This window comes from Mytilus trossulus, chromosome 4, assembly GCF_036588685.1.
Source record: "Mytilus trossulus isolate FHL-02 chromosome 4, PNRI_Mtr1.1.1.hap1, whole genome shotgun sequence".
In the NCBI taxonomy this organism is placed as follows: Eukaryota; Metazoa; Mollusca; class Bivalvia; order Mytilida; family Mytilidae; genus Mytilus; species Mytilus trossulus.
In genome coordinates this window covers 981,073-1,002,649 of record NC_086376.1, presented here as the reverse complement: position 1 = coordinate 1,002,649, position 21,577 = coordinate 981,073, and the positions used below count along the sequence as shown (strand labels likewise).

The window sequence follows — 21,577 nt, the reverse complement described above, 5'->3', positions numbered from 1 at the left end:
TCCCTTTGAATTAATTTTCCATTTCTTTAATGTTATGAAGTTTTGATATTTAGATTGAATTTTGACTGCTGACTTCAAAATATTTAAATTACAGAACTTTATTTCTTAGTCTTTATTTTCGCAGATTCAGTATCTTTAAAATATGTCGATATGTGAATTTGTGAATTTGTTATCATAAATAGAATACTCATATTGCATTCGTGGGTATATGTATATATAAAGTTTAATGACAATTTTTAGGAAGTCCTAAAGAATATGTTACAACCATGAACTTAATTTTTATCAAATCTATGAAAAATTAATAGCCAGCAGGAAAATCTACAATAGCAGATTGATAATGACTTTTTTGCAATTGGAAATTGGGAATGTGTCAGAGATAACCCAGTGTCGGATCCAGGGGGGGGGGGGGGGGGGGGGGGGTTCAGGGGGTTGGAACGCCCCTTTTTTGGACGATCAATGCATTTGAATGGGAGCATATAGTTGGAACCCCCCCCCCTTTTACTTTGGGCTGGGACCCCCCCCCCCCCCTTTTTTTTTAAATTGCTGGATCCGCCACTGCAACCCGACCATTGAGCAACAAACTGTCACCTGCGTCTTAGTTTTTAAGTCTTTTATATAACTTACAAAATTAAACCGTTCTAACTTCATTTAAATATTATACATAAAACCGCATTAAATGTTCAATAAGATGAGCTTATCTGCATAACCATGATTATACGTTTACTTATGCCTGAAAAAGAAAATAATATCCATTGTTATCGTTTGTGCTTACAAATGAATGGACTGAAGCATAATAAAAGAATCTTCCTCTGTTGTATGGAAAGTTAAATCTATATGTTGACTTGACATTTTCTAAGAAAATAATTTGTCTGGTTTATTGACAAAGGGATATGTCTGACAGATTCTATAAATTCAATGTCAAAGCTGTATATGGTGCATTTGATTAAGTTTTTGAGCGTTAGGGATATAATTACTTTCAGAAATTCTTTTCAACTTCATCAAAAGAACGTATAACGTATTTGGAAGTATGGGTTATGCTAAGGTTAAAAGTTTTCTGAATTGGTCCTTATTCATTCCTCAATACATTTAACAACAAAACCACACTGTCATGTGATAGTCATCTAATATGTGCACGTGACATATAATTGATAAAGTGGCATTCAAAATCTTATTTATACATTTTACCCCAATAAATAGATCTGAAAGTTTTTTTGTAGATCAGAAATACGTATGAAGTATCTGTACCTGGTATATTTTTTTTTAAACCTGTCAGTTGATGGAAAACATATGGTTGCACTTCAGGGTTGTTTTATTTCATCTGCTTCTTAATTTGGTATTTCAAAAATTGTAATTGATTGCTGCATTGCTGCTCAAAGCAAATGTAAAACATGTTCATTAAGATGCGATCAAGTCAGGAATTTGAAAGTGTTTTTTTTTACCCATAATGGTTGATAAAATTAAACGTGACTTTGATTTCATCAATTTTTATGGACTTTCTAAATTTTGAATTTATCTTGAAGCTCGGTTTTTATTTTGAAGCTCGGTATTTATCTTGAAGCTCGGTATTTACCTTGAAGCTCGGTATTTACCTTGAAGCTCGATATTTTTGTTAAACTTGTTTACCCCAAAATTTCTTTAAAGAATAAACTAGAACGACAAATATTTTATAACGAGCCGGTTTCATATATCTTCCGTTTCGTGAATAAGAAGACGAAGATTATTTGCAGAAACGGTCATTACACCACTAATGATACATCATCCCTGTACAGATAAATGGATTTTATATCAAAGTTAAGAGATGACATTTATTGCTTTCAATAAGATGATATCAAATATTAAAATTAATTTGTGTATTCCATTTAGTAGAAACAATAATGCGTTCAACTGTTTGGGATAATGAACTAATTAATGTAGGATTTATATTATTCATTAATTTCAGAATTCATATGGGGGTTTAAAGCGGGGTCACGATGTCATTACGTCTAGGTAAATGGCATATAAAAAAAATGCTGCCAAAAGAAAGTGGTATAATAAATTAAATGAATGTTTTAAAAGTTTACTTGATGTACATTTTGGTAAGTCTTTACTGACCCTCTTTGAACTTTCAATAATGCATGCACATGTTGTTGGTAAACGTACTTTTTACAGATGTAGAAACACATACTGTGTTTAATCAGGTTGAATTAAGAAACAAATGTAGCGTTCAAACGACAAACTGCAGACGCACTTTTCTTTTGTTTGTCAAAGTTTGTGTAAACTTTGCAAACGTATGCATACTATATAGATATGGGAAGATGTGGTGTGAGAGCCAATGAGACAGCATGTTTGAAAGAAATGATGAAAACATGTGCGCGCTTAGCCTTTTGCATCGTTTGTGTTAGAATGAAATGCACTCTTAGTAACCACAACTCCACTTTCGACTTTCTGACATCACCGGATTATGTATTGTCACTAGTGGAGCAGGATTTCGTCAGCTTATGATTTTATTACCAATTTATTCCTATTTTACAATTATCAAAATTAATCAATTTGGTAAAATGTGAGAAAAAATATATTTTGTTGACTGTCTCATGTGCAGTTCCTTTAACTTGTATTATTTTAATATTATAAAGTATGTTACAGTTGAATAATTGTTACATTATAGAACGTTAACAGTTGAATAATTGTTACATTATAGAACGTCTAAAGAGAAAATTCCGTATGTAAATCTTTAAAGCACTTTACAATTTTTACTTTCAAAACACAATTTTATATAATGATCATTAAAACTATTTTGCAAATACCTTTATGAATGAAAAGAAGGTAAACTGGTTTATAATAATAAACAGTTTTAATGCTTGCATTTGAAAAAGCACAACGCAAGGGAACAAGGTTTTATAGCTGTTCTTAATGTCAGCTATACAGCGAGCCCATCAACAAATATAAACAAACCATTGATGAGATTATGAAAGGTTCTTTTACGGAATACCAGTTAGTTGCATCAGTGAGTTATATACATGTATATAAAATTTTAAAACTATTGAAAAAAATATAAAAACAGTCCATCTCTGGCATGTCATATGGGGAGCAGGATATGCTGACCCTTATGGGGACATAACCATCCCCCCTGGTTTTGGTGGGGTTCATGATGCACAGCCTTTATTTTTCTTTGTTGTATTTTTGTATATTGTTGGGTTGCTTTTTTTATCAGGACATTGTGTGTCTATTTCGACTAACGAGTTTGAGTGTCATATTTGTATCGTTCACCTCTCTTATTCATCACACCTCAATAAGTTCACATTTCTAATGATTGAAACCATTTATACAAAAAAAGTTAAAAACCATATCATATAACATTTGTAACTTGATAATTTTAACCGGATATTAAATTTTATGATCGTGTATTTCGCTAACCTTTTATATCCTTCTCCGAAACAGTAACTCATTTTAAAAGATGTCGTATGATTACCAATTTAGTGAATAACAAAAACTTATAGTATACAGTCTTGGAGAGGAAGAACTTTATATAGCACGGTTCAAACCAAAGGGTCAATACAGGACTTGTATGCATTGCATGCTTTTGTTTCTAGCAGAGAAAAAAACCTTCAACTATATAATTGTGCAAACAAACGAAATATTCAATGATCGCTGCCGACCGTATTTTGAACAAGATGTAGAGTAAAATGACTACGTCATAACTCCAAAATGCTTTCATATTTTAAATGGTAAATATTATTGTGTGTTGAAACGATGCCGATAATCAAATATCTCCACAACTTCCAGAACTGGAGTCAAATAAGATGAATCACAAGAAAAAAAGAAGTGCATGCATTATGCACAAACAGAAAACTAAATACAATTGAGAATGGTAAAGGGGAATGTGTCAAAGCCACAACAACCCGATCAGGCCACCAACGAGTCTTCAATGTAGCGAGCAACTCCCGCACCCGGAGGCGTCCTTCAGCTGGCCCTTAAGTCTGCAAATCAAACTAAGATTTTATATCGAAGTCATAAGGCAATATTAAATTAAAGTTAGTTCATATTAAAATTTCGTTCATTTCAAAACATCGCTTATAGAACTTTATGCCGTAAAGCATTTTAATTTATTTGTACTGACATGACTTCTTTCTTAGCAATTTTCAAGACAGGACAATATTATTCCGAAAATAATACATGGATAAACAACGATGGCCTTATCCAATGCAATCAAAACACACATACACACTCTTACATAAATGCCAAATTTGAAACAAAGACAAATATTCGGTTAAGTAATATAATTAAGTTAGGAGAGGTTTCAGAGTGGATAAGACGTAAAATATCTTAGGATAATTAGGTAAAAAAAAATTGTTCACGTTCCAGTTTACAGTCGTAACATAAACGTTAATATTTGTAACAGTTTTAAGATAACAAGATGATGTTTCGTCGTAGTTTCGTGAAGGAATTTTAGGGTTTATTTTTTTATAGGTTATATATATATATATAAATACTAAAGCCATGGTTTGCATTCTTAATCAGGTTTAGGTTTGCTATTTTCCTTTATACTTATGTTTAAAATTATTAATAAACGTAATATAGAACATGTTTTTTTTTATTAATTGCACTTATATGTAATTCCCAACTAGCCTTACTCTCAAAGTTTAAACCTATGTGGCAGTGACTTTTAAATTATTTTATTTGTACTCCAAAGCCGTGATGCATTCTGAAAAGTATTGACTTGTACAAAATGGACATGCAGTCAACAAAAATAAGAGAAACATTTATGAACGTTTACTTCTAACGTAGATCACGTACACAAATTTAAAGTTTTATCTATATATTTACTAAAATGAAAATAATTATAATTAAATATTTTTCTTTAAATCTAATAAAAGTAAAGCATGATAAACCAATGATTACAAATTAATTTTAGATAACCTTCACTTCCTGTATTAAATCAAATAAATAAGCAAGTTAACAGCTTACTAGTCTCCTTGATTTCCTGCGAAAAAAATCAAAAGCAATAGAATAAAGTAACTATTAGAATAACCCTACCTTAAAAGATCTTCCAAATCGAAAGAAGACATAGTTTATCGTGTATGCACACAAAATCATATCGATATAATGTTACATATCCCAGTAGTATTTAAAATTCCGTAATAAGTCAACTAAACAGGTGAAGATGGTGTGTCTGAATGACTGTCTGTACCTACGGACTGGATATCATCGCACTCAATAAACCTACGCAGGAGTAAAATGTGTAAAATTCATAAATTATCATACTTCTTAATACAAGGAAGTAATTGAAGTGTATCACATATAAACGGATGAAAGAAAAATATATCTGCAACAAATCAAAACAACATTTTATAAAAACTCGTACTTGCCACGAGATGTTGATTACGATAGCAACACTTCGTTAAATGTCACTTAAAGGATGTAAAAAAACACATCAATTTTGCTAACTTTTGTCATCAATTCAACCATCATACACGATTTACGAGTTCAAATTAGCTGTGTTATTGAGATTCTTGGTAAATAATCATACAACAAATGAACACCTCCTACTATCTTGTAACCGTCAAATTATCATTTATAAATATATAAAACAAACGAAGATGTGTCACATTGCCTTAACGTTAGCTAATCGTTCGCTAGTCTACCCTGAAGATATTGTCAATTTAATACTAATCGGGGCATGACCTATTGTTAAATATTCTCTAAAACGATGTGAGACCTATGGTATATAAAACATCAACATTTATCAGGATACTGCCTGGAAATAAATATCAATACAAGATTTCCCCACCTACATCGATTTAATGAACCCAGTATTGTTTCATAACACTTATATACGCTAAAAGGATCAAACTAATACAAAATAGAATATCGGAGATAGAAAAAATACAACAGCTAGGAAGTAAGACAATTTTGATACTAATTCATTATAGATTAGATATACGCAATGGTATTCGAGGTAACCTACGAATAAAACTTGAAGGCGAATCATGATATTCCTGCAGAGAACTTTGTAATCTATTAAAATGAGCACACGGTCAACGATTTTACAAACCCAGAAAATTACTAAAAGAAGTATAACTACATTGTTTGGCTAGGATCTAAAACATGATTTGTATCAAGTTTTTCTTTAATTAACCATTGCACTTTATTGTGGAAGCTTGGCTCATCTTAAATGATACATTTCATTTTGAAGGTAAATTTCAGAATGACGCAAATTGCTGTTAGCCAATCAATAAAACGTATTATAATGAAACATAAACATGTGATGTATTGATACATTTCACAATTCAAACATGAAATGAAATACCTTCTTTTTCTATTCTATATATCTACATCAAGCTTCATTTTGACGTATTGCTTTAAATCAATTGTTCAAATGTTTTCCATTGGAACACTTGAAGGACAGAACTCGAAAGAAGTCTATTAGACAACTTTCGAGCTATGCTTTTTACCGGAAAAGTTCTTCATTTTTATGTGTACCATTTAAAAGACGTCATATATTATATAAAGGGGTTCGCCAATATCCCTTTAGTATTAAAATTCATCAACTGTCTTCGGGATCTTCATAACCCGTATTATTCAGTTCCATTTTTTAGTAGCTAAACAAACTGTTCATAAAAAAGGACAGTTTAGTGATGGATCTACTGATCTAATGTTGGAGCATAGATGTAATACCTTGGGTAATACCTTGGGTGTTACATCTACGGGTGGAGTTATAGAAGCGTCTTTTCCAATCTTTACCACAGAAGCAAGCGTAATAGTTTTGACACTGCAGTTTGTTGCTAATTTAGACAAAAACAAATGTATTATTAGTCGTAACTATATCTGTTTAGTCGTAACTATATCTGTTTAGTCGTAACTATATCTGTTTAGTCGTAACTATATCTGTTTAGTCGTAACTATATCTGTTTAGCCGTAACTGTATCTAATTAGTCGTAACTGTATCTAATTAGTCGTAACTGTATCTGTTTAGTCGTAACTGTACCTGTTTAGTCGTAACTATATCTGTTTAGTCGTAACTGTATCTGTTTAGTCGTAACTATATCTGTTTAGTCGTAACTGTATCTGTTTAGTCGTAACTATATCTGTTTAGTCGTAACTGTATCTGTTTAGTCGTAACTGTATCTGTTTAGTCGTAACTGTATCTGTTTAGTCGTAACTATATCTGTTTAGTCGTAACTGTATCTGTTTAGTCGTAACTGTATCTGTTTAGTCGTAACTATATCTGTTTAGTCGTAACTGTATCTGTTTAGTCGTAACTGTATCTGTTTAGTCGTAACTGTATCTATATCTGTTTAGTCGTAACTATATCTGTTTAGTCGTAACTATATCTGTTTAGTCGTAACTATATCTGTTTAGTCGTAACTATATCTGTTTAGCCGTAACTATATCTGTTTAGTCGTAACTATATCTGTTTAGTCTTAAGGCAATTAAGAATGCAAACATTACTAATCCATTAATGATCTTCGTGTTATTTGTAGTTTTATTATTTTTTATTTGCAAAGACATAACTTCGTGATCGTTGTCATGCTTATCAACGGAAACTAATTGGTGGACCCGGATGTCAAAAACTACATAAAATGATGCAACACATCCTACCTAATAATAAAGATCTTGTTTTAATTTGAAGTGAAATGTTGGAGTAAACTTGTTAGTAAATAGTTACATGAATTTTGCTAATAAAATATTAACCTATAATCCAATACACGCTAATGAAGTTTCTTAACTAAACTACTTTCAACTAAATGACATTTTTGTACCGAGGTGAAAATGTACAAAGGTGATGAATTCTGAAGTACTTTCAATGCGTATTTATCAAATTTTCAACTTCCACGAACGTAGTAACGTGTTTCTAAACTAGATATCGTGAAATATAATAAATATGACTAAAAAATAGAATTTTAAGCAAGAAAGTAAAAAGCCACTACCTTGCTTATCTTATAATGTCGTACATGTATATTTTGCAGTCAAATTTAGAGAATCAAAAAATCATCCTTCCAGTAAAATAAAACCACAGAGGGAAATAAGTAATCGCTACTTTTAAGAGATTTTTGTGATAACAATATTTTGTTCATGGGAATCTGATACTCAACTGCAAACAAGCCAAATATAATTGAACCAACTAATAAACTTACATCCTATATCAAGTGCCTCACAGAAGGATGCATTGTAACGATAGCCGTCATGATTTTGGAATGAACATTAAGATAGATATATTTCAGCTATTATAAAATTAAGTCATTCCGGTTTCAGTCAACAGAAAATATCAATTTGCTCTAATTTGTCAGCACGATAGCTTCCTAAAACATTTATCATATGACTATTAAATCTGTAGTATGATTGATATAGTTGCCACTGGATGTTTTACAAACAATAATTATGTTAGTGTTATAGGAATCTGTGCAGGTCGTTCTAAATTGATATAAATGCCAGAGGGGACCGTGCTGTTCCACCACTATTAATTGATACATAATCGATGGTATCCAGACATACCCTTGAGATATACATGTGCATTGTCCTGTATAGTTTGATTCTATCTAGTATGTAATTCAATATCATTCAAAACAATTTCGAACCATTTGAATAATTGCATGTTGTTTGTACATGTACATGTAGTTTTATCAAAAGTATAATAAAGGAAAAATATAAATAATTGGGTATATAACCATCTACTTATAAATTTAATTTACCAAATGAAGACTTGGATCATATTATATGTCATTAATTATATTCCCTATGATAGTTCAGTTATAAATAAATGAATATTTGATTTTCAATGCTAACTACAAACTATTGTAGTAAAGTCATCAACACATGTTTTATGTCAATCTAACAAAAATGATATTAAATTATTAAATAATATGCAAATTGTTGATATTTAAATTACCGATATTGCATTAAAAACATCGTATCAAAAAGTTAAATCACAACGGAAATTCCCAAATCAAATGGCAAAATCACAAAAGCTCACCCTTACCAAACGAACGGATAACAACTATCATATATTCCTGACTTGATTCTGAACGATGTCACTACGTTATAACGGATTCTAACATGACGTCCTTCAAACGCTTTAAGTACACACCCGTGGTAAAATATGAATATATTGCATTGGCTGTTCCGATCTTACTCCCACGTCATATGTTTATTTATGAATGAAGTACCCGACGTCATAGAATGATGACGTTATAATTTAAGCATTTTACGGGAAAATACACGCTTTTGATACCGAAAATCATCACAACAAGGAAACGTAAACAAACGATGCTAAAATGTGGTATAAGCCCAATTTTTTATATACATAGAAGACATTTAAGTAAGTTATCATTAAAATTCATCCAAATCTATCTAAATAAGTTTTGTGAATAGTTTGAGCATGTCACTTATTCTGTTTGCTCAGTTCTTTTACGCCAATCTAAAAGTGCGTTAATTTATGGGAACGGCAAATAATGGCCTCCACCTAGAGCGCATCGATCCAAAAAAAATGCCTTTTTTGTCCTATCAGAATCGAAATAATTCATGGGGGCTTGAATATATCTAGATTTTACCACGGGTTGTCCCTTTATGCCGATATTTTACCCCTCGCTATCGCTCAGGGTAAAATATTTGTCATAAAGGGCCAACCCGTGGTAAAATAACGATATATTCAAGCCCCCATGAATTATTTCTTAATTAGACCACCGACGTGTGGTCCAAAGAGGAAATTTATTTAACCTCATGCATGTTGTTGGATGTCATACTGTTGGAGAAAACGTTCTAGAACTACTCCGTTTAAACACGTTTTACTAACTTAAAGATTAAATGGTATACACCAATCCGCTATCCGTAGGTGGGATTTACACCATGATTATTTGACATCATTTAAACATAAATTCATCTACCAACAACATATGTTTTAAGGAAAATCTATGAAGTAGTTATTTTAGATTTTATGATTCAATACAATTTTTAAAATGTTTTTCGCTTTTTCAGGTGCATTCTATACAAATATTTACCTATCTTGAGATAAATGCATTATTTTTTATAATATCAGTTATCTTTCAAAGAGCCAAAGTGGTATGCAAAATTATTATACATAATGAAGATTTTTTTTAACAATTTGCTGACTAAATGAATTGTTTTGGTGCTTTTTTCTGACTGACAAAAGAAGACCATAGAGTTACATTTAGGATGGTAAAATCTATGATGGGCAAATTAGAGATATATAGTGCAAAACCAAAATGGCTGACACGTATAATGTCCACAAAAAAAGCTGCTACAGTAAAAAATAGCCATTGACCATCTAGAATCATTATACATTTTGATTCTGAAACCGAACATCATTCCTCAAATACCGGTTACTGAGAAATTTCCAACCTCCAGTACACTTTACAGATAATGGAGGAGCGTTTAACATCGTGTAAAGTATTTATGGTTTATTTAACAATATTTGAGAATGAAATTAAATTTTGACAATTGAAGATCTTACGTATTGGTGTTGACGTTAAATGATTTTACATCGTTTTTATTCATTTTTAAGACAATTCAAATTTGATTTCTAAAACTGACAAACTTATTTACGCTGGTAATGTATTGAATTTGATATTTTACAGACTCTCCTATCCATATCTAACAATAGCGATGACATAACTTGATTTAATAACTGTAGTCTCATTTTTGTCAGTTATTGTATTATTCTAGTAGACCGTTTCTTGTACACATCATTTAAATATTCACTTCATAGAATGTAAATGTATATCATATGAGAATAAACTGCCATTCCAAAAGTACATTGTCATTCTAGATACAGACACTTTTGCCAGTTCATCAATACCAAAAACAGAACTAACAGAATTTTCTTTCGATAATGAAAACAAAATCGTGATATGCTAGAACACCTCGGGTGAGAATCATCTACACAATTTTATTCTATATTTAGTATTCTGTCCCAACTGTTAGATTTCCATCACGAATTTTTATTATCTGTTTTAATTTTCTCATAGAATCCAGTACAAAGGAAGTTCAACTTTATTATTATCGCCAGAAAGAAGCAATATCCAATACATTCAATGTATTATTTCTTTCTTTTCAGTGCTTGTAGTTATTTCATGTAGACATTATAAATCCATTTTAATCACCGTCTCGGTTGTAATCAAATGTATCAGGAGATAGTCGTAAATTAGTCACATTTGATGAACTTTAATAAAACGTGTATCGTGAAAAATGATGTAAGAAATATAATTCTTCATACGAGACTGATTTTTATAATGTTATTTATTTTTTTAGTGCTCAAATACACTGAACAACATAAGCCAAATGAATTCTTAAAACTAAGAGCCTCCATGGAACCTTTCTAACATTTTTGCATAACCATGCACAACAATAATATTTCTGTTGAGTGGAAACAGTTTGGGCCAAAATTGTTCTGTCAATCCAAATTAATGATGATAGTTTTACAAAAAAAATGGGAAACATTGATAAAAAAAACAATAATCATGGTTTAAAATCGTGATTACGCGTACTGACAGGATTTTATAGACGATTTCATTCACATTCGACTTGTTTGCTGACCTTTTTTGCTAACAATAGTTGACAAGTTAGATTTAGGGGTCAACTAAAGCGCGCCTCCGGGTGCGTTATTTTCTCGCTGTGTTCAGTATCCGTTGTTGGCCTTTAGCTGTTATTAACTCTTTGCAACTGGTCAGTTTCCATGCAATTTCCATTCTCAAAGTTATAACCCAATCGGGTTAAGTTGTTTTATGGTTTTTTTTCTTTTCTTTTCCTTTAAAGACTTATACTGACCGCTTAGCTTTAAACTAGTTGTTTCTGAACCGTTATGATTTCACGCTTTAATAAGCCTTTTATAGTTCCACACTTCAATATTGGAGGGATTCTTAACATTCAAGTTACATGTATGAGGAGATGTGGTATTAGTGCAAATGACACAACTCACCATCCAAGTCACACTATGTAAAAGTAAACCATAATAGGTCAAAGTACGACTTTCAGCAAAGAGCCTTGGCTCACACCATATTTAGAATTGTTTAAGAAAATCAAACATTTTCGTGGATTCAAAGGGAAAGCTTAAACTCTAATCAAGAATATTACAGCTATATTGTAACTCTAAAATCGGGAAAACAAATCATCATTGTTATTTTCGCTATTTATACAGTTTCACTCTGTCTCATAACTGGTTTCTTTTTTAAAGGCTAGACTTTTGAAATGTGCAAACTGTTTCCTAAAAACTTTTTTAATGGTGTGATTTTATGCGGTAGTTTTTGTTCTTCAACTGGTCGAGGCAAAATGTTAGAGGATTGAGGACACATATTGCTAAATGATAAAGCGCTTGTTCCTAGTCTATTGAATTGTGAATGTCCGTTTAAGTTTAAATTTGTAGTGTCGTTAGGTTGTTATTTCATTGACTTCTATTCATTATATAGATAACCAGGATATAACCGTAAATACGATAAGAGATAAAGTCTTTACATTTGTATGAGTTTATAGCTAGTGTGGCAATGATTGGCCGAAATTGGCACTTAAAAAATGGCTGAACTTTTTGAGTTGGCTTAAATATGTAATCACATTAGATATCCTGCTCAATGTCAGTAATTGTTATGGTAAATCTTAGGCGGATAACAGTACTTTTTGTAATTTCCTAAAAGAAATATGCCTGGATTGTTATAATGACACTGGTAGTTCGCTGGCATGTGTTTTAATACATTTGTTCAAATGTTGTCATTAAAAAATAATAATAACAAAAAAAACGAGGAAAATTCAGAGCGGAAAGTCCGTAATCAAATGGCAAAATTGAAATATCCAACAAATCAAACGAATAGATAACAGCTGTCATATTCCTGACTTGTAGTTTGAAGCAACAGTTTCAATCAAAAATAGTTTCTTTGTATGCCCAATACGTTAAGTTGCAATAATTTCTAAAACATATGAATTTGAAGAAACAGAAAAAGTCCTCACCTTAATATGTCGAATAGATTTAAAGATTCCGCATCCATCCTCCCTGAACTTAACTTCTCATGTGGTAAACGGTTGTTTTGTGATGTCACACAATATTTTACTTTTCTTATTGTCTGTCGCATGAGACATGTTAAATTGTCCTAAAAGACATTGACCAATAATGTCACGCCTATAGTATATCAAAATTTGTTTTCCGTTTGAGATAGTGAAATAAGCAAAGAACTCGTCAACGCCATAATGTCCCTTCTACTCTTTTATTCATTTAATACACGTCTATCAAATAATACCCTATTATTGATAATGGTATCATTAAAGTATTCAAATACTTATCTAATTTCATATTCATACTGGTCAAGATTTGGTATGTTGAAAGGTCAACTGGAATGACATAATTAACCCCATTATAGTTACGACGAATAAGTTATTAGACATCCCGTAGTCATTTGTTGAAAAGATATTTCATTTAACGTGGAAAAATGGAGATATACAATTCAGTCATTAGTGTTCAATGTATTCAGTCTCTTATTTCTTCGATGCCTCGTAATAACACAAAAGAAAAAAAAGATTGTATGGTTGTCTCCCCTTTCCTATATATCTTACAAATCGAAGCTAAAAATATAGTACAAATTTATGTAAACTTGACAATCATTAGGATTTAAGCAACACAGAATAAGGAATATCATCATACATGCAAATAAAACACAGGCACTTGTCTCAGAAAAAAATCCTATATACCTTAATATGGGAGGAAAATCTGAGACAGTTGCCTTTGATGTAAAACACTACATGTGAACGTCCTTTCAATGTATCAAATAAAAGTATAATGAACATAGTTTTGATCCTGCGCGTGCAAAAGGACATGCGATATACATTCATGTCAATAATATCATTTTGTTTTTCTTGATCTTTATCTTCTTGAATAGATATGAATGTAAACCATCCAAATCATCAAAGCTAAAAATTCTTAGCAGAAAATTCTATTTAAAATATAGTTTCATGTTTTGGCCTTATATAGTTAAGTAAGACCATGGAAGAAATGTGAGGATTACATATAAAATTATGCTTGGTAGCGCTAATGAAAAATGATTACGGAACATACAGTTGACATCAGGTTAATATCTTTTACAAAAACTCCCACTGTTATTTTACTTTATATTTGCAATATAACTTGACATTTATCAACTTGGATTAAGATCTGATTGCAAACATTTTACAGTACAAAAGAAAGGAGATGTGGTATAATTGCAAGTGAGACAACTATAATACACCAGAAAATAAATATATGCAAAAACTATAGTGCACTTCACTACTTTCAATAATGAGCAAAACTCGTATCAAATAGAAATACATCCTCCGACTCTTCCTGACCAGCTACTACATTGTGTAAGTGTGGAGGCACATTGTGTAAGTGTGGAGGCACATCGTGTAAGTGTGGAGGCACATCGTGTAAGTGTGGAGGCACATTGTGTAAGTGTGGAGGCACATTGTGTAAGTGTGGAGGCACATTGTGTAAGTGTGGAAGCACATTGTATAAGTGTGGAGGCACACTTTGTAAGTGTGGAGGCACATTGTGTAAGTGTGGAGGCACACTGTGTAAGTGTGAAGGCACATTGTGTAAGTGTGGAGGCACATCGTCAATATTATTGCAAATAATTACAAAAATACGTTACATTTCAAGAAAACCATTTTTTTTTGGTGCAAATGTTTCTATTTTTCATTAACACTTGATATTGAACTTTGACCTCAGACTTTGACCTGCAAATCGATATGCCTCTCAGTCTTCTCTATTTATTTTACTGGTATAAGCTCCATTTCAATCAAGCAAAAAAATCTCGAGTTAGCATCCCGGGAAAGTAACGTGATTCAAAAGTTTCCGTTTTTAGTGGCATAAAGCTGGAATAAAAGCAAGGGGCGTATTCCTATTCCCTATATATATATCAGTTTCTGCCGTCTATCCCATTTTGGTCCAATCAAAAATGGAAACACAATTTGCTAGCCGGAAATCCTTTTTATTTCTTTTTTTTTATTTATTTACTTTGACCTATTGGCCGAACGTAAAAGTGTTCTCCTTCCCATGGCTTCCGTCTGTGTATGTTTTATTCAATTGAGCAATATTATCCGAACTTAACACCCTGAGTTAACACCCTTAATCCATGTGATTGAATGTAGGACAGAAGACGGACAAACAGACACAAAATGCTCAGGAAATTGTGTTCATGGATAAAAACATAACACCTTGAACTTTGAGTACTCGCATTTACTATTTACGCTAGTTCGAAGCCATTTACATCTAATAAATAGATCATGCTTTCCGGACTAAATAATCAGTACTCGCATTTACTGTTTAAGGTAGTTCGAAACCATTAGCATCTAATAAATAGATCATGCTTCCCGGACTAAATAATCAGTACTCGCATTTACTGTTTAAGGTAGTTCGAAACCATTAGCATCTAATAAATAGATCATGCTTCCCGGACTAAATAATCAGTACTCGCATTTACTGTTTAAGCTAGTTCGAAACCATTTGCATCTAATAAATAGATCATGCTTCCCGGACTAAATAATCAGTACTCGCATTTACTGTTTAAGCTAGTTCGAAACCATTTGCATCTAATAAATAGATCATGCTTTCCAGACTTACTAATCAATCAGTTCTAGGCAATACAAATCAATTCAATAACAGCAGACTGTAAAATGCTACGGGCTCTATCTAACTATTAGTATAATAGCATTATGCCTCTTGTACAATGTATACAAAATATGTTTTAGGGGACATAAAAAGTAAAAACACAAAAATACTGAACTCCGAGGAAAATTCAAAAGGAAGGTCTAAAATCAAAAGGCAAAATAAAAAGTCCAAACACATCAAACGAATGGATAACAACTGTCATATTCCTGACTTGGTACAGGCATTTTCTAATGTAGAAAATGGTGGATTGAACCTGGTTTTATAGCTAGCTCAACCTCTCACTTGTATGACAGTCGCATCAAATTCCATTACATTGTTTTGTAATTTATTGTTCTGTACGTCTGCCAGAAAACTGTTATAAAATAAATATCATATAGTCTTACATATTTCGAACAGTTGTGCACATCTTGAATATCTTGTTAATAAAATAGAAAAATATATATCAGTCTTTGAATTGTTCTTCGGTATCCGGATCCCTCCGCGGGTTTCAGATTGAGATACCCGGTGAGCCGATAAATGGAAATGCAAAACTTCTTCATTGAACATGATTACAATGTGCAATTTGCAGTATATACGATCGATATTGTAGAAAAAAATTCCATTTAGATTTTGACGGGGGAAATGATTGACAGGCGTTTTTTGTTTAAAAGATTAAACTAAAATCAGAACTTTAAAACTCGACAAGCAGTCTATTAGCGATAAGAAAGCGGATTTGTATAGTTGAAACTGACAATAACGACACTTTTGAAATATATATACCAGATTTTTATTGTTGTGTTTACATAACTGACATCTAAAGACTTATTAATTGAAAATTCTAAATGTAAATGTTATATTCAAAACATGATTAAGGCCTCTTTGATCCTACTTTGTGTATAGATTGGTTAATGTATTCACAGCTGAAACTTTACTTATACTGCAAAGTTCAATCATACTTTTAACATTTTACTACGGAAATTAACTGATATTCGAAGGCATCGTTGAATGTATTCATGGCGGCGCAGAGTGACATTTTATATAAACTGTTTTTTTATGTTAAAAAAACACATACTCAGTCATAAAATCTTAGAATCTGAACATGCTGAGTTATATTTGTTTGTTTTTAATAGTTCGAATGCACGAGCTTGTGATATCATATGAATGAAAAAATTGTACGAAACTTGTGTAAATAAACAATAATTTTATGTCGTATTGTGATATTCTTATATAATTGGAGTTGTTAAGTGCAATAGTAGTGTCAACAAAGTCAATGCCATAAAATTCAGAATGAAGATCCGTTCAATGATTAAAAAAAGTGTAATAAGTCGATGGTGATAAAGTTAAAGAATTCATCGAACCATCAAAAACCCATTTTACAAAGGAGACAATGTCAACTCTTGAGTATACATTACTGATTAGTTCAGACATACATGAAATTAAGTACTTCTTCAACTTTACTTTATTTATTCATTATCGTATTTTTTCTCCGATACTAATACGGTAGTAGGCAGTTCGCAAATGTTATATTACTGGACAAACAAAACAAAAAACTTCGTGAAGATTGTACACACACACAGTTACAAAACTTCATCCCAGTATCTATCATTGTCATTATTATTGTTAGCTGAATACCATTCTACATGATACAAGCCTCCCTAGCGGCGACTAAAAATAGGAACGAAATCGAAAAGCAGGTTAGAATTCAATGGATAAACACACTTTTTGGTTTTTATCTGCTCGTGGGGTTGTTGTCTCTTTAACACATTCCACATTTCCATTCTCAATTTTATCATTGAAAAAAGTCAGAAAATCAACTGTTTGAAAATATACGTGCGAAGTTTTCAGAGTTACGATCGAGGTGTCTCGTCATCCTACTAAATACCACGGCTACTAAATACAATGTAACTTCGTTTCCAAAATTTGACAGTGGATTTTTGAGAGAACAAGACGATTTATAGTTACCATTGTGAAATAACCTGTTTGCAATTGATCATGTTTTTTCAACTTTCATTTGTTTAAACGACAGGGATAATTCTTAGAAAAGTATAGGTTATCTTCGTAGACTTCATATATCGTTTGAACTTTCACAAAATAACAAGTTCGGCTACTGGACTGACTACTACACATAAGAAACCTTTAAAGCATAATTATAGATTCTCTCTCATCAATGGCTAACACAGTCAAATTTCATATTAATATTGTTGTTTGATTTATGTCCAGTGTCAAATATTTCATGCATATTTACCTTAACAAAAGAAAAGGTTCCATTGTTCTATAAAATCCTGCCTTTTGTTATCATCGATATCCATGCAAGTGAAAAGCAGTTGCATCCAAGTTAAACACCATTGCATTATATATTACTCGAATATATGTGGTCTTATATGATACTGAATTAAAATGTCTTCACTATAGCACATACAAAATCCTGCATGAAGTGTTTGTAAAGGCTAATTGAATTCCTCTTGTATTTTTTAATGAAAGATCCCGTGATAGCCGATTTATAACGAACTCTGAAGAAAGTCAACCTTAAGCAATGACAATATGCACGTAATTTCGTTTTAGAAAAACTAAAAAATCACCTGAAGAGATTCAAATTGCAGTTCCATACCAGACACTTATGAATTTATGATGAGATTTAATGAATATACCTGTTTTTGATCGACTATCAGTGCTATGCATATCCTCTTAGGTCATTCTTTACCGCGATAACATTACACAGATTCTTACTCAATTAACAATCTCGTAACCAAAATCAAAAGCGTTAGATTATTAATTAAACGAGAAGATTAAAGAGAAAGGGTGCCATTAAAAATTATCATACCTGTATATATAATTACAGCAGCAGAGTTGTAAGTAATATCCATTACAAAACATTACTTTATTTACAATTTAAAAATTATGTGAATGTAGATATACAGGCCTGACAACCTCCGGTGCGAGAATTTCTCGTTACATTGAAGACCTGTTGGTGACCTTCTGCTGTTGTTTTTTCTATGTTCGGGTTGTTGATACATTCCCCATTTCCATTCTCAATTTTATTACATAACTAGAACATTAAGTTAACTGATCATTAATACAGGAAACTACTGACCAAGTTACTGACAGGAACATGTGTAGGGGTTCAACTATATTTTTTAGATCTATAACCTCACCCTTTTCAATCGGAATCAGTATGGGCATTTTTTTTAACAAAATGTTTGCTAATATATACCTCGTTTGAATTGTTTTACATTAATTGTCTTATCGGGGCCTTTTATAGCTGACTATGCGGTATGGGCTTTGCTCATTGTTGAAGGCCGTACGGTAACCTATAGTTGTTAATTTTTGTGTCATTTTGGTCTTTTGTGGATAGTTGTCTCATTGGCAATCATACCACATCTTCTTTTTTATATTCATATAACCTTACTGTTATTTAACTCATATATTTAGTATATTGTTTAAAAACAAAAAATGCAAATATTTCAACGATGAATTATTGATTTGATAGAACAGAAATCGATGTACAATGCTTTGATTTCAAGTTTTCTGATTCAGTGAAAATAATAACAATGGTGATCTTGAAATCGTCTGGTAAAGAAACATTTGACATATCCAAAAAATTGCGAAGCAATGCCAGTGATCGCAAACGTGACTAGAGGTCCGAAAGTTTTGACCACCATTATTTTGCAATGAACCGACACAATTTTGATAATTTGAAATATAATTTATAGTAAGGACCAGCCGATTTTTTTCAGAAGGCCATCCCATTTTTGGCAAGAACCCCCAGCACGATGAATAGATTCAACATTGCAAATCAAATCATAATAGTGTTTTTGTGTCTTTTGTCTATGTCTATAACACACGTGTGGAGTCTGAAGATGTCTATTACACACGGGTGGAGTCTGAAGATGGCAATAACACACGTGTGGAGTCTGAAGATGTCTATTACACACGTGTAAAGTATGAAGATGTCTTTTTAACACGAGTGAAGTTTGAAGATGTCTATTACACACGTGTGAAGTCTGAAGATGTCTATTACACACGTGTGAAGTCTGAAGATGTCTATTACACACGCGTGAAGTCTGAAGATGTCTATTAAACATGTGTTAAGTCTGAAGATGTCTATTACACACGTGTGAAGTCTGAAGATGTCTATTAAACACGTGTGAAGTCTGAAGATGTCTATTACACACGTGTGAAGTCTGACGATGTTTATTAAACACATGTGAAGTCTGAAGATGTCTATTACACATGTGTGAAGTCTGAAGATATCTATTACACACGTGTAAAGTATGAAGATGTCTATTAAACACGTGTGAAGTTAGAAAATGTCTATTACACACGTGTGAAGTCTGAAGATGCTATTACACACATGTGAAGTCTGCAGATGTCTATTAAACACGTGTGTAGTCTGATTATTGATTCAAGATGTATATTTTTTGATAATAATTTTAAAACGTGTTTCATTCTTTGAAAAAGTGAATAGTTTTTGAATAGTGTCTACTTTATTGTTTAGTCTTAACTGTACCTTGAAAAAATCCTCCATTGTTCTATCATCTCTTGTAGTGAGGCGTCATCGTCCCTTAGGTCCAAGTCTAAAAGAAAGCTGTCCATCACCATCATACATAAATTACACTGTACTGACCACTACACTGTACTGACCACTACACTGTACTGACTACTACACTGTTATAACCTGTTATATATCCATAATACATTTGTTGTACTAGTGTATGTACATAGTAATGTTGTTATGAATATTATCACCTGTCGTAAGTACGTATACATTAATGTCATGTAAAGTAAATGACCAGAATAGTACGCTATAAGCATTTTTTGTTGCTGTAATTTTATTTTTTTACTAGAACAACACCCGTGATATCGAGGGTCCGTGACTGAATTAAAGTATATAACTATGCGCAAGCCTTATTTTAGTATTATTATTTTCATCTGATAAAGTCATGCTGATTATAAGATACACAGTTTTCTCTGCTTTCAAATCTTTTTGTTTAAACCCGTCGAACTGGAACTGAGATTAGTGGTCGTATAGTTATCTTAGAAAGTCTTACTGATTAAAATACTACAATAGGTAACAATTTGACGGTTGAAGGAATTTAGTAGTGTCAACCCTGAGATTATGACCCGTGTAAATAGCATAGTCCTAAATACACCGAATATACTATTGGTATCGGACTCGACACGGAACTTCTTAATTATTGGCAATATTAATTACTTGGAAAACAAAAGGGCCTGGAATGGTGTAATTTTTAATCTACACCTTTGCACTATATTAGTTACATATAAAGTTGAATACTTTGATTCGTCGTTTTTACGTGATGACGGCTGACAAATTGGACCTCGTTATTTTAGTATTATAGATTTTTTCTGTCAAGACTTAGTACTGAATAATCAACCTTTAAAACAGAGGACTAAGTAATTCATAGGAATTATAGATGTGGCATTTTTTGGTGTTTTATTCAATCTCACAGTATTACAAATTAACTAAAGACATTTGAATATAAAAAAAGAAAAATTAAATGGTGAGAAGTCAATACAATAAACTACAATGCTACCTCTTCGTAAATGATCTATAAATCGTACCCAAAAGAAAGTCAATACAATAAACTACAATGCTACCATTTCGTAATCGATCTGTACATGTACTTGAATCGTAGATAAAGCCAATAATGATTGGCTCGACTATTTACCATACATGAAATTCATAAGCAGAACTACAAAAGAGAGAGAATCAATCCCCCTCCAACCCAAATTCCTTAAGAATATTAAAATAAAAAAATCTGAATCAAATATATAGTTTTGTTTTGTTTGTTTTTTTCTTTATTAGAATGATTTCTATTTCATAAAACGATGTTAGACAATATAAATATTTTAAAACAACTCGTGCTTTATTTTTAATCTTGAAAACACGATACTACATCTTCATCATTATATTTTTGGCCGGACAAATAGCGAAAAACCGTAAAAAATGGTATTTGTCCG

At 31.9% G+C, this 21,577-nt stretch overlaps 1 protein-coding gene across 7 annotated transcripts in view; it reads right to left on the bottom strand.

Moving 5' to 3' along the window:
* LOC134714455 (G-protein coupled receptor 183-like) overlaps positions 1 to 21,577 on the bottom strand; it is a 57,024-nt gene that overhangs the window by 19,800 nt on the left and 15,647 nt on the right. Inside the window, exon 1 of one of the 7 annotated variants that reach the window (XM_063575703.1) lies at positions 20,106 to 20,448. The exons of 4 other annotated variants lie outside the window; for them this stretch is intronic. In XM_063575703.1, coding sequence (XP_063431773.1) covers positions 20,106 to 20,200 — 95 coding nt within the window. In that variant the 5' untranslated portion in view covers positions 20,201 to 20,448. Of the gene's footprint in view, positions 1 to 5,013; positions 5,464 to 12,930; positions 13,244 to 20,105; positions 20,449 to 21,577 lie in introns of those variants that run through there. 2 more of the 7 variants (XM_063575702.1, XM_063575708.1) reach the window with 2 other exon arrangements.